The 13,700-nt window shown below is 40.8% G+C and overlaps 1 protein-coding gene across 1 annotated transcript in view; it reads right to left on the bottom strand.

The window, feature by feature from the left end:
* Positions 1-296: 296 nt before the first annotated feature.
* Positions 297-13,700, bottom strand: part of WDR70 (WD repeat domain 70) — a 144,618-nt gene continuing 131,214 nt past the window's right edge. The window contains exons 20-22 of the mRNA XM_059833437.1: positions 11,659-11,775; positions 11,127-11,289; positions 297-964 (exon numbers count right to left, since the gene is read on the bottom strand). Coding sequence (XP_059689420.1) covers positions 880-964; positions 11,127-11,289; positions 11,659-11,775 — 365 coding nt within the window. The 3' untranslated portion in view covers positions 297-879. The remainder of the gene's footprint in view (positions 965-11,126; positions 11,290-11,658; positions 11,776-13,700) is intronic.

The following is a 13,700-nucleotide window of genomic DNA, read 5'->3' as shown; positions in this document are numbered from 1 at the left end:
AGTAGCGACAGGACAAGAGGAAATGGCCTCAAGTTGCGCCAGGGGAGATACAGACTGGATGTTAGGAAAAATTTCTTCACTGAGAGGGTGGTGACACAGTGGAATAGACTGCCCATGGAGGTGGTGGAGTCACCATCCCTGGAGGTGTTCAAGGAACGTGTGGACATTGTGGGACGTGGCTTAATGGGCATGGTGGTGTTATGTGGTGTGGGTGGTGTGTTTTTGTGGGTTGTTTTTGTGTGGGTTTTTTTTGTTTTTTTTTGTAATGGTTGGACTTGATGATCTTACAGGTCTTTTCCAACCTTAGTGATTCTGTCATTCTGTGAACTATCTGAAAGGGGGTTGCAGAGAGGTGGGTGTTGGTCTCTTCTCCCAAGTGATGCGTGACAGGACAAGAGGAAATGGCCTCAAGTTGTGCCAGGGGAGATTCAGACTCGATATTAGGAAAAATTTCTTTACTGAGAGAGTGGTAACACACTGGAACAGGCTGCCCAGGGAGGTAGTGGAGTCACCCTCCCTGGAGGTATTCAAGGAGCACATGGACGTGGCATTGTGGGACGTGGCTTGATGGGCATGGTGGTGTGTGCTGTGGTTTTTTTGTTTGTGTGGTGGTGTGGTGTTTTTTGGGGTTTTTTGTAATGATTGGACTTGATGATCTTACAGGTCTTTTCCAACTTTAGGGATTCTGTGAATTCCTTATTACAAAATTCAGATGTGGGATTACAATCCAGTGTAATACAGCACTTCCTTTGTACACTGCAGCAAGTTTCATGAACTGAAGTAATTTGTGCTTTCAAATTTTGATCCACTACCCGAAATGAAGAAATAAATGTTGCACTTCGTTTCAAAAGCTCTGAAATTATTTTTAAGCCAAATTTTTCAAATTTTACGTTTTTTCCACTCTGGCTTGTCGGTTTCATCATCTTCTGGTTCCACTTCTGCAAAAACTGTTTTTGGCTGCGTTCTAGAAAACATTAAAAAGATAAAAATAATGTTAAAACTACAATTCTTTATCAGAAATTATATTAGACATGCACTAGACACAAATTACATCCTTTCTATACTTAAAAATAAGTGCATCCTAGACTTGCTCATTTTTCATTTTCAACATAAATCTATCAACTAACCTTCTAAGAACTGAAGAACCTTGCAGCTCTCAGGCAAAGAACAAGCATAACAAACACACATCTTTTGCAAGTATTATTTCCTCATCAGCTTCCAATCATTATCTGTGTATTCCATGAATAAAATTAAGATAGAAGAGAGGAACAAATCAATTTAACACAATGCTAGAAAAACGGAGCCACAGGTCTTCTCATTCCGTGATTTAAAAAAAAAAGAAACCTCCATTTTGATACACTGTAGTATGACAGCAGCCAGTAAGTGAAAACAGAACAGCTAAGCTAGGTTTCTGGCTTAGCCTATGCATGAAAAAACAGCTTCTCCTCCAGAGACTTCATCCAGCACTACCGTAACATAAAAAAACCTAACGATCTTCATATGAGAACACAGTGTATCCTACCATCAAGCCTGATGGTATCTATTCCTCCACTGTTTACTTGTATTTTAAATAACACTTAAACTTTGTAAAAATAATTATTGATTACTTTTTAAACGAACACAGTATCAAGTAGCATTTCAATAAACTGTTTGGACATTCAGTTCCCCTGTTTTACACTTTAATCACTGCATGGTCCCCTTTTCCAACCTAATCCTCAGCACAATCACTGCGGAGCTGAAACTACTGGATTTCTGATGCTGGCTGTACTCGACTTCTCATTACAACAGACACAACAAAGTATACAATGCAGCCAAGGCAGTCATCATCTTATTAATGTATTAACTAGTGTTTTTACAGCAGTCTAGGGATGTGAAGCACTATTACTGTAACAACTGTTATTTGGCAGATTACAAAATGCATAAACCTTAACAAAACTGCGTCTGCCTTACTTAACACAACAGGCATAATTTAATGTTGCCACTGACTTCAAAGAGTAATAGCAAGCCATCATCTGTTAAAAAGCACGATTCTCCACTTGTTAAATATGTGGCACAAAATACATTTAAAGTCACCAAAACTAGTCAAAGACAACTTCCCTTACACACAGGATCTTTCTCGGCCTGCCTTCTCCTCCATCCTCCAAACTTGCCATGGAGGTAAGGAGTATACTAAGATGTTGAGAGATGGTCCTACTGTAGGACTCTATTGGCACGTGGTCCCTGGGTGCAGGCTGTACATCTCATTACACCTAAGCAGACCTTGTACTCAGATGAGGACCTACACTACTGGAAGTCAGATAACTCATTCTGCTCTCCACGGAAAGCAGAACTAAGATTTTAAAAAAATTTCTAATTTAAAAATCTCATTAGAAAATAGTTACATAAACTCTACTTAACCAATCACTGAAGGAAGATTTAAAAAAAAATAATAAAAAATAAACATTCAATCCAAAACAGACACCAGGGATGAAGGCTTTATTGGCCGAAATACTGGATTTTGTTAGCTGCTGAAGAGGTGGAATGTATGGAATCTCTCTTATTCCAAAACATACTGATGGAAGTTTATTGAGCCAGTTTAACAGTGTACCTTCCTTTTATCACAATAGACAGAAGGTATCTAAATGCCATATAGGATCACATCCGGTCAGTAGTGAGATGCTTGTAAGTAAACTGCAATTAATCAAGTGTAAACTATCAATTTCTGACCACAAAACCTGCAACTATCATAATTTTCGTTAGAAACTTCCAAGCAAGAAGAAGGACTTAATTTGTGAAACAAGCAGCAGAACCTACGTATTTTCCAGGATAGGAGTGGCACAGAGAAAAGTTACAGACTTCAGCTAACGTAAGTATGCTACCGAGTCCAGTAAAGTGGGGGGGTAGGGGGTGGGAAAGAAACTGTAGCATAATCTAGCACTAACCAGCTAAAGCAAAAACATACAGAGGAAATCAAGTCTGCTTGATACCTCATTTTTTAAAACTAGCATGAAACAGCTGTAGCCTCAGCTCAGCTGAAGTGTAAGCTGTTCCACCTCCACAAGCTTGAGGCACCTAGGGTCATTCATATGCCTGACCATTTTAAAACATTAAGCACAGAAATCACTGGTTATTTTATAGCATTATCAGCAGTGATCATTTAATGTAAAACACAAATTATTCTGCTTAGTAACTGCACAAGAGATTGCTGGTGTACTAGGAGTTTGGTGCATGATTAATATTTATACAAAAATTGTCAAAACAGGTTTACTACCTCAAAATATTTTTATTTCTGAGGGCTAAATAAAACATGTGGAAAGCTGTGTTCTTTTTCCCCATCGACTTTCTCAATTTTGTTTATTTATCCTTGACTTTGGGGGTTGATTGCAGTTTGTTAGGGATCTGCTTGGCAGTTCTCATGGGAGACTGCCATGGAGGGCAAAGGGGCCCAGGAGACCTGGTTGATCTTTGAGGACAACCTCCTCAAAACACATTCCATCCTGTGTGCAGAAAGTGAAGTCTGGCAGAAGCCTAGTATGCATGCACAGGGATCTCCTGTCTGAGATAAACCCCAAACAGAAAGAACACAGACAGAGGAAGCAGGACAGCCTTAGCCAAGAGGAACAGAGGCATTATGTGAACATGCAGGAACAGAGTTAGGAATGCCGAAGCTCAGCTGGAGTTGAAACTGGAAAGAACTGTGAAAGGCAACACCAAGGGCTTCTACAGCTACACCGACAGTCAAAGGAATGCTAAGGAAAATGTGCCCAATGGGGCAGGGAACCCACTAACGTAGGATATGGAAAAGGTCAAGATACGCAGTGCTTTTTTTGGCTCTATTTTCCCTGAGGTCTGTCCTCAGGTCTCCAAGGACCCCTACACTACTAGCAGAGTCTTTGGGAGGGAGTGAAACGTTACCAACAGAAGAGGAAGACAGAGACAGGGAGTATGTAGCTCATTAGACATACACAAACCCATGAGATCAGATAGGATGGATCCAAAGGTACTGAGGGAGCTGGCCAAAGTCATTGCAAGGGCACTGTATCATCTTTGAGAGGTCATGGTGATTTGGGGACATTCTCAATGACTAGAAAAGGCCAGCCAACATCATCATCTTTAGGAAGGGCAAAAGGAGGATTTGGGGAACTACAGGATGGTCTACCTAACCTCAGTCCCTGGGAAGGCTATGGAACAAATCCCCATGGAAGGCATTTCCAGGCACATGAAGGACAAGAAGGTGATAGAGAACAGCCAGCATGGATTTAGCAAGGGCATACTATGAGTGCCAACTAGACTGCTGGAACAGGCTGCCCAGAAAGGTGTTGTGGAATCTCCACCCTTGAGGATACTTAAACTTGGCTGGGCAAGTCCCTGAACAACCTGAATCTACTTGGACCTGAACAACCTGATCTAAGTGAACATGCTTTAAGCAGGAGGTCGGACTAGATGACCTCCAGAGGGTCCCTTCCTACCTAAATTATTCTATGATCCTGTGTTTCCACATGACTGTCAGCTGAAACCAGTATCTCGTACAGCAATGACAAATGTATTCCTACTGTGGGTTACACTAACAGGCTGCAAACAAAAACAGGAAAGTAAACTAACATAATTTATTCATACCACGTGCTTCTCTTTATTTCAGTGTTTTTCAACATACTCAGATATGCAGACCCCTAAAAAATTTCCAGGGGCCTTGCAGACTGCTTTAGAGTCACCATCATCCCTCTGGTTATGGGTTGTTTTTCTCAGTTACCTTTCAGGGATCCAGTAAAAATCGCCCATTGACATCTGAGGTTCATAGACTAGCAGCTAAAAAAATACTGCTACAGCTAAACCAGCTGGAGATAACAACTGCATATCACAGCATGTGACTCATGTCGCAGTAACTTTTGAGATTTGTGTTTATATTGCACTGAAACAAAGAAAAAAAGACAACTTTCAAGCATGCTTGGAAGCCAGAATAACATCATAAAGGCTACTTCCAGCCTGAGAAGTGAAGGTTTTCAGCATCAGGGCCCTTTGTATTCCTTATCCCAACAACCAGCCTGACTCTTCTCTGAATCTCAGGGGCTTCCCTCTCAAAATTACCAATTTCCAAGAAAGATTTAGCTGAAGTATACCAACATGTGCCAACAAAATCACCGATACAAAAACATTCTGTTCTGTCCTGCTTCGACTAAAGATACTTGAGCCACCAGATGACTAACACTTCACACACTGGTACTGCCATCGAGAAAAAGTTCAGTGAACACAGCACAGCTACAGGCTGTTGCTTCAAGTCATTCCCTTTTGCCTGCAACAAGCATCAATAACAAAGACAGCAAAATAGGGCAACATCACTGAAGTGAAAGGTATTTTCTAAGAACTCTGGTCTATCTTGGTGGGGAGGGAAATTTCACCCTCACCTTCCCTAAGGTGCAGAAGAGAGCTACATCTGGGCCTGATTAGACCCTCAGCTACAATGCTGAGTAATTCCTGCTGATCCTTCAGAGGGACATCTGAAGTCATTATAGTATCTCTGTACAGCTGTGTTAAAACAAACAGCTCACAAAGAATGTAATTTTCAAACATTTACAACTGATGCCTCAAGTTCCTTTCCTGTAAGTTCTTTCCTTGAAATCTTCAATCTGTCCTTCCTTTCCTTTCACTCCACTGGAATGGCTCTTGCCAAGGTCTCTAACAAGCTTTTTCCTGAAAAATCTCAAGATCTTTTCTTTATCGTCATCCATTATGACTCTTCTGCTGTGTTGACCACATTTTTTTAACACTTTATTCACATTGGGCTTCTGGGACATGTCATCTCCTGATTCAGCATATACTTCTTATCATCCCAGGTATCCTTTTCAGCAGCATCTGTTTTTTCACCCATCCTTTTGCCTCTTAGATACCTCCCCCTCCTTTTCTGGCTCAAATTTTAGGAGAAACAGAAAGGTCAGGCTAATGATAACAAGCTCGAAAAAAATTTCAAGTGATAAATAATGCAAATGACTATTTGGCTTCAAGAATAAATTAGGCACCTTTAAGTCCAACAAAAAGGAAATATTTTTACACACAATGTATAAACTAACAGCAAAAGTCATGTTGCAGGTATTTCTTGTAAGAATTATTGAAGTGAAAATACAATTAAAAAAGCATTAAATCAATTATCTGGTTTAGAATGACCTAATCAGTATGAATCAGGACCAGATGAACCTCTAACCCAGTCATCACAATCAGAGTTATGAAAACTCTCATCAACCAGGAAAAGAGCATTTCTTAGTCTTCTCAGTCTAAATTATTTAAATAACCATCACTGAAGAAAATTAGGCAACTATAGTTTCCTTAGACATTTTCTTAGGAAGGAGAATGAAAAACTGTAACTGAATAACTATCTGTTAGACAACACAAAAACAAAAGCCTTGTCAAACTAGAGATATATCAAGTGGATAGTTTTATACCATATTAAGCAAAAATTTACTACAAGAAATGTGGAAAAACTGATAGTAGAGAAATAAAGTAGTAAAAAGAATAAACACTATTTAAAAAATGAAACGTAATGGATGTATGTTTTTCAGGTCTCAAGACAGCATGTAATTTGAAGTATGTATCAGAATATCACCTTTCCTAACTCTATGGTGTATCACGCTACAGCTAAAGCAGCCAGTTTCCATAGGTTTGTATACCGCTTGTTATTATGAACTCCTGATTTTAACAGGGCCACCGGTGACACTCTTACAATTCAGCATTACATGATAATTTATATCAATTACTTGTAATTTGCATATTTTATTAAATATGCATCCATAAGAACATCTGTAAGATGCTTTATATATAGGGTAAACATACATGCCCTGCAAAGTCAGATATAGGATATAATTAACACAGATTTCTACATTATCTGTGTGTGCAGGTTTCGTGCATAGCTTGCCTATGACTGCCATTGGTCTGCAGCTGCTAATATAGACCTCCATTTCTGAAAATTAAGAACATAGCACAATCATAAAGGAAGTTTTTGCATTTCAGTGTCTTAGCTAATAATAATAATAACAACAATAATGATAATAATTTTTAAAATGCTCTTTGCAGAGAATACATCTGAAAAATCAAGCTTTTAAACCAAGAATAACAGCAGTTTCACTGGCATGAGATTTATCAGCTGACAAAACCATCAAGGCAGCATGCTGTTGGCTGCAGTCCAATTCCTGCACATACATATCACTGTCTGGTGTGTAAGCTAATAGCAGTCTGGACTTGCATCCTCCCCACTTCTAAGCCAGCTCTCTTCTTCCCCTGCAGCTACATCTTTAACATGAAACTGTAATGAGATCTGCCCACCTCACACAGTAAGCCTTCTGTAATACAGCTAAGTTTTAAAACTTGCATGTCTACTACATTGCAGGTGTCAGGGATGAAACTCAATATACAATCAATCAAGTTACTGAGCCAAAAATATACTGAGGTACTTACCTACCTAATGGAATGTGTGATTGTATTTACTTTTGAGAATGGATAGTTGCAGATCTCAAAGAAAACCAGGTACCTACATATTCCAAGTAAATTTCATCTCTAGCAAATTTGAACTTTCAAACAATTAAAAATCAGTATTTGGCATATTCATTACAACTGCTGTTACAGAATCAGGCTTTCGCATATTCCTTCTTCGGTACCAAGGGTGATACTGTATAATGCATTAATTTGATGTACAACATCAAATGCGATACTTATTATCACTATTCCATACTTATTAATTACCCAGTCAAAGCCAGGCTGGGTCACTGACATTCTGAAGCTGCTTTGGAACAGCTATTCAGTTATCTTTGTGAACACGTGCGTCAAGTCAGAAAACAAATGTCACCACTAGAAACAGGCATAATTCTTAATATATTTTGAGTTTCTGGAAAGAGGTGATAATTATTTCACTAAAGAGCTAAACACTAATAAAGAAAGTACAGTCAGTAAAGCACTAACGAACGCACAGCTTAGGAGATAAAACGTTGGGCTGCAAACAAGAAAAAATAGTTTGTTATTGGCAGACTGTTCTGTGCAGTTTATTTTACCTCTTCAAAACCTTTTCCTTATGCATTTTGAAAATGCTGTTTATACTAGATAGATTATTTTGTATAACAAAAACATCAATGATAATAAAATGTGAAAATTTTAGTAATTTTTCAAGTGGCAGTTTCTGTTCATTAGTATGAAATGCATTTATTTAACGTTTATTTTAGTATTATTGTGAATGTATTTATTTAATGGCTTGAGTTGTATTTATTTTTAGAAAAAAAATCTTTGTTAGAAAACATTCTAGAAGCATATTGGACAATTTTCATTGTAACACATACACACAAATACCACACTCACACATACAATTTAAACCGAGTAAGTTACCATCTGTGGCATTACTGAAATTTTACTACCATAACCTTGATGGGGCTCTTTAATTTATGTAAAAACAACTGAACACTTATTTGTTTACATTGAATTTTTGGTAGGAGATTTTATTGGTGCAATTTTTAATATTGCTATACTGCCGGAGGGCAGACTTTGGCCTGTTCAGGACGCTGGTTGAGAGGGTCCCTTGGGAGACGGTCCTGAAGGGCAAAGGGGCCCAGGAAGGCTGGGCCTTCTTCAAGAAAGAAATCTTGAAGGCGCAGGAGCAGGCAGTCCCCATGTGCCGTAAGAAGAGCCAGCGGGGAAGATGACTGGCCTGGCTGAACAAGGAGCTTTTGCTGAGACTCAGGGAAAAAAAGAGAATTTATCACCTCTGGAAGAAGGGGCAGGCGACTGAAGAAGAGTACAAGGACCTCGTTAGGTCATGCAGAGAGGGAATTAGAAAGGCAAAAGCCCAGCTAGAGCTCAACCTGGCCACATTAACAACAAAAAGAGAGCCAAGGAGAATCTCCATCCTTTACTGGATGCGGCGGGGAACATTGTCACGAAGGATGGGGAAAAGGCTGAGGTACTTAATGCTGCCTTTGCCTCAGTCTTTAATAGGCACAGCAGGTATCCTCAGGGTATTCAACTCCTTGAGCTGGAAGACAAGGACGGAGAGCAAAATAAACTCCCCATGATCCAGGAGGAAGCAGTTAAGGACCTGCTATGCCACCTGGACACTCATAAGTCTATGGGGCCTGATGGCATCCACCCAAGGGTGCTGAGGGAGCTGGCGGAGGAGCTTGCCAAGCCGCTCTCCATCATTTATCAACAGTCCCGGTTAACGGGGGAGGTCCCGGACAACTGGAGGCTTGCCAACGTGAGGCCCATCTACAAGAAGGGTCGGAAGGAGGATCCGGGTAACTACAGGCCTGTCAACCTGACCTCGGTGCCAGGGAAGATTATGGAGAGGTTTATCCTGAGGGCGCTCACAGGGCACATGCAGGACAACCAAGGGATCAGGCCCAGCCAGCACGGGTTCAGGAAAGGCAGGTCCTGCTTGACCAACCTCATCTCCTTCTATGACCAGGTGACCCGCCCAGTGGATGAGGGAAAGGCTGTTGATGTTGTCTACCTGGACTTCAGCAAAGCCTTCGACACTGTCTCCCACAGTATTCCCCTGGAGAAGCTGGCGACTCGTGGCTTAGACAGGTGCACTCTTCGCTGGGTTAAAAACCTGGCTGGATGGCCGAGCCCAGAGAGTTGTGGTGAATGGAGTGAAATCCAGTTGGTGGCCGGTCACAAGCGGAGTCCCCCAGGGCTCAGTTTTGGGACTGGTCTTGTTTAATATCTTTATTGATGATCTGGACGAGGGGATTGAGTGCACCCTCAGCAAGTTTGCAGATGACACCAAGTTGGGCAGAAGTGTTGATCTGCTCGAGGGTCGGAAGACTCTGCAGAGGGATCTGGACAGGCTGGATCGATGGGCCGAGGCCAACTGTATGAGGTTCAACAAGGCCAAGTGCCGGGTCCTGCACTTGGGTCACAACACCACCATGCAACGCTACAGGCTTGGGGACGAGTAGCTGGAAATCTGCCCCGCAGAAAAGGACCTGGGGGTGTTGGTTGACAGCCGGCTGAAGATGAGCCAGCAGTGTGCCCAGGTGGCCAAGAAGGCCAACGGCATCCTGGCCTGTACCAGAAATAGTGTGGCCAGCAGGAGCAGGGAGGTGATCGTGCCCCTGTATACTCGGCGCTGGTGAGGCTGCACCTCGAATCCTGTGTTCAGTTTTGGGCCCCTCACTACAAGAAAGATATTGAGGTGCTGGAGCGTGTCCAGAGAAGGGTGATGAAGCTGGTGAGGGGTCTGGAGCACAAGTCTGATGAGGAGCGGCTGAGGGAACTGGGGTTGTTTAGCCTGGAGAAGAGGAGGCTGAGGGGAGACCTCATCGCTCTCTACAACTACCTGAAAGGAGGTTGCAGAGAGGTGGGTGTTGGCCTCTTCTACCAAATGATGAGTGACAGGACAAGAGGAAATGGCCTCAAGTTGCGCCAGGGGAGGTTTAGGCTGGATATTAGGAAAAATTTCTTTACTGAGAGAGTGGTGAGGCATTGGAATAAACTGCCCAGGGAAGTGGTGGAGTCACCATCCCTGGAGGTATTCAAGGAACATGTGGACGTGGCATTGTGGGACATGGCTTAATGGGCATGGTGGTGGTTTTTTTTGGTTGATGGTTGGACTTGATGATCTTACAGGTCTTTTCCAATCTTAGTGATTCTGTGACTTTTAACACCAAGTTAATTCACGCAGGTACTCAGGTCCTTATGTAGAAAAAATTCAAATAAAAACTTACGACATTGGAAAAAATCATCTAAAATATGCTGTTGTAACACCAAGTAAATATTTTGAAGGTTTAACCTAAGAATCAGTCAGAACTAGACAGCATATTGCAAAATTTATCATCCCATTCTATCAATGGGACAGTACCTTATTAAAAGGTATACTGCAATATCAGGCATTGATTTGCAGAAGATTCTAAATTCTAATCAACTTAGAAAGCTTTAAAATAATTTTCTAGCACTGATAGGTACATTTTAAAAATGGAAATGTCAAATTTCAACAATTTAACCTCCTGTAAATTCTTATTTTCATAAAAGAGTACAGCATATTCTTGGTTCACATATTCATGGCAGCAATCCAGAAAAGGCAAAGTATACCATTAAAAATGTGTGTTGCCTTCTTTTACCGAACTCCCACTGACCTCCAGAAATATTACTTGTATTTTTAACTGTTTACTTACTTAGCATATGCCGGAGCAACCCAGTATGGATTCTCCTCTGCTTCCTTTGCATGACGTAAAATAGCTTCTCGAGGGTTGCTATCATCTGTCTTATCCAGTGCAATATTCTTGACTATATATGATGACAAGGTACCTCCATGAGTTCCAACACGCCCACCGCGACCTGTAACAAAAAAAAAAAGAAAGAGCATTTTAGAGAAAAATATTTAAGAAATAAACAGAGAAATGTTGTATTGCGTCTGCAACAATGATCTGATACAAAGAAGTTATGCAATAGTATAGGAAGAGTCTAATTTAGAGCTGCATACATGTAAGTGTTTTACTGATTATATAACTCAGTCATTGTGAATAATTTATTCCAGGCAAGCACTCCAATCTAAGACTAATGTCTTAATGGTGCTGGACACTGCCCATACATACAAAGTAGAGTTGCCACCCAAAAAGGTTTGAATGCAAACCCGAATGAGTGTAGAACCCAAGCATGATGGTGCCTTTGGCATACAACAGTCTGAAATGATCATGCCTAGATTACCTGGCCCTGCTACTGGAGGTTCAGGTTTGTGAGACTTCATGGGGTCCAGCCTATCCTTCTCCAGCTGTTTCCTGGTGCTTCGCTGTCGTGGTTCACGGAACATCGGAAGCGCATGGGCTGAAGTGTCACAGTTTGAAGAAAAAGAAATGTTAGAAATTCCATTTTCTTTTTAAGGTTTTAATTACAAAGATGAAGACTGGGATTCTTCCTTGCAACGGAAAAGGTGGCAGAAGCAGTCTCCCAGTTCTTCTGTATCCAAGCTGTGGTTTACCGAGGTGTATTTTAGAGGGGTCCTTTCTGCTGAATTTTTCAAAAATGAAAGCAGCCAAATTTCCAGGGTTCCTTCAGGCAGGAGCCGTTAATCTGAAATACTGTTTGCACAGTTTATGCATATTTAATTTATTCCTCTGACATTCAGTTCTCAACATTAGGATTGTGACCAGCTGGTTGCTCTTTCCTGAACTTTCCCTGTTTCTACAGCTTTCTAATACAACAAGAGCATGACAAAACCCTAGATGCATTCTTGGATCTGAAACAGAGAGGGGCAGAATCCCCTCAATGATCCAAAATGTAATGTTTCTGCATATGAAGTCACAATCACGTTCTTTCTTAAATTATGAGATTAATCAAGGTTGGAAGAATACCCATAGCTGAGACAATCTGGCTCAATTATCAGGATTTAAAACTTCTATTTCCTCATAAACCTGCTGCACTATCTTCAATCACAGTAGTGGTTTTAGTCTGCTCAGACAAGAGATCAAGAGACACATTTGTCAGTAACAGAGAAACCCCATGTTAAGGGACATGGTTTTCTTCTGGTGAGGTTTAGCTCTCACATTCAAGTGTGCTGATTGCTGCTGTTTCCCAAAACGTGCGAAATTGTGTTGGGGTGAAAAAACCCAACAAAGACAAAAAACAACCAAACAAATCTTAAATTTAGGGGCACCGGCTGTACATTGAATAAAAAATGGAAGGCAGCAGCCAGGGACCTGTCAGTTTGATTTTTCAGCTTATTTCTGAAAGCCTGCTCAATTTATTAGACTGAATGAAGTCACAGCCAGGTGTCACGGCAGTAGATCTTGGAAATACATGTTTAGGTTTTATTTTTGCAGATTTCATGAAGTATTAAATGCCTGGGACAATTTGCTGGCAAGCACTAAGCTTGATCAGTTTACATAAAGCATCTGAGGTGACTAATGCACAGATCCAAGCTTTTGCTATTTGTGGAGTCAAAGTTGCCTAAGGGAAACCCAAACTATGTTTTCCTGTGTTTTAAAAGTAACACCTAATCCCTCAAAACAACATTCCTGCATTTTAAATAGCCATTACAGGCAATTCTGAGATTAAAGAGCAGCTAGAAGTCTGAAGGAAAAAAAAAAAAGATAAAAAAAGGAAGAGAAGGAGAAGGAAAAATGGGCCAGTGCACTTTGCAAAAGGACTTCTGACATCTTCAGTTCTTTCCAGTTCTATCTGCAAGCTTAAAAGACAGAAATTTAACTTCTGAAAAGTTTCCAAAACATGCAACCAACTTAAAATTTGCAAAGCAAATCCTTACATTTTTCTGCATTGCTTTATATGGAACTATCCTTATTTAGTTTCAAAATTATGTGGAAGAAACGGTTAAGCAGCTAAAAATCCGTGACACAATTCTGAAACTGCATGATTGGGATCTAAATCTTTGAATGGCATTTATAAATGCCACTGAATACATGAGTTCCATTGGATTTTAAGCAGAAAGTTGTTTAAAAATCACAAAAGTTCTTTACAGTATAAACAGTAACGACAGTGCACACAAAGTATTTAGGTAACAGACCATGTGCTGATATAGTCAAGGCTGTAGTAAGGATGGATTGAGAAGAGCACCCAGAGGAGATAAATATCCCTGATCTTTGCCAGCTGCTGCTTTACCCAATGCTACCCAAAACCAGCAGCTGGACATCTGCAGCAGTGAGGTAAGTAGGAAACAGCTGTGGCTGGAAAGTACCTGAGGTGGGAACCCAGAACCGAAGTGCCTTGATATGGGCCTGGTTACCAAGACTGCC

Source organism: Gavia stellata, chromosome Z (genome assembly GCF_030936135.1).
Source record: "Gavia stellata isolate bGavSte3 chromosome Z, bGavSte3.hap2, whole genome shotgun sequence".
In the NCBI taxonomy this organism is placed as follows: Eukaryota; Metazoa; Chordata; class Aves; order Gaviiformes; family Gaviidae; genus Gavia; species Gavia stellata.
This window is presented reverse-complemented; position numbering and strand designations above follow the sequence as displayed.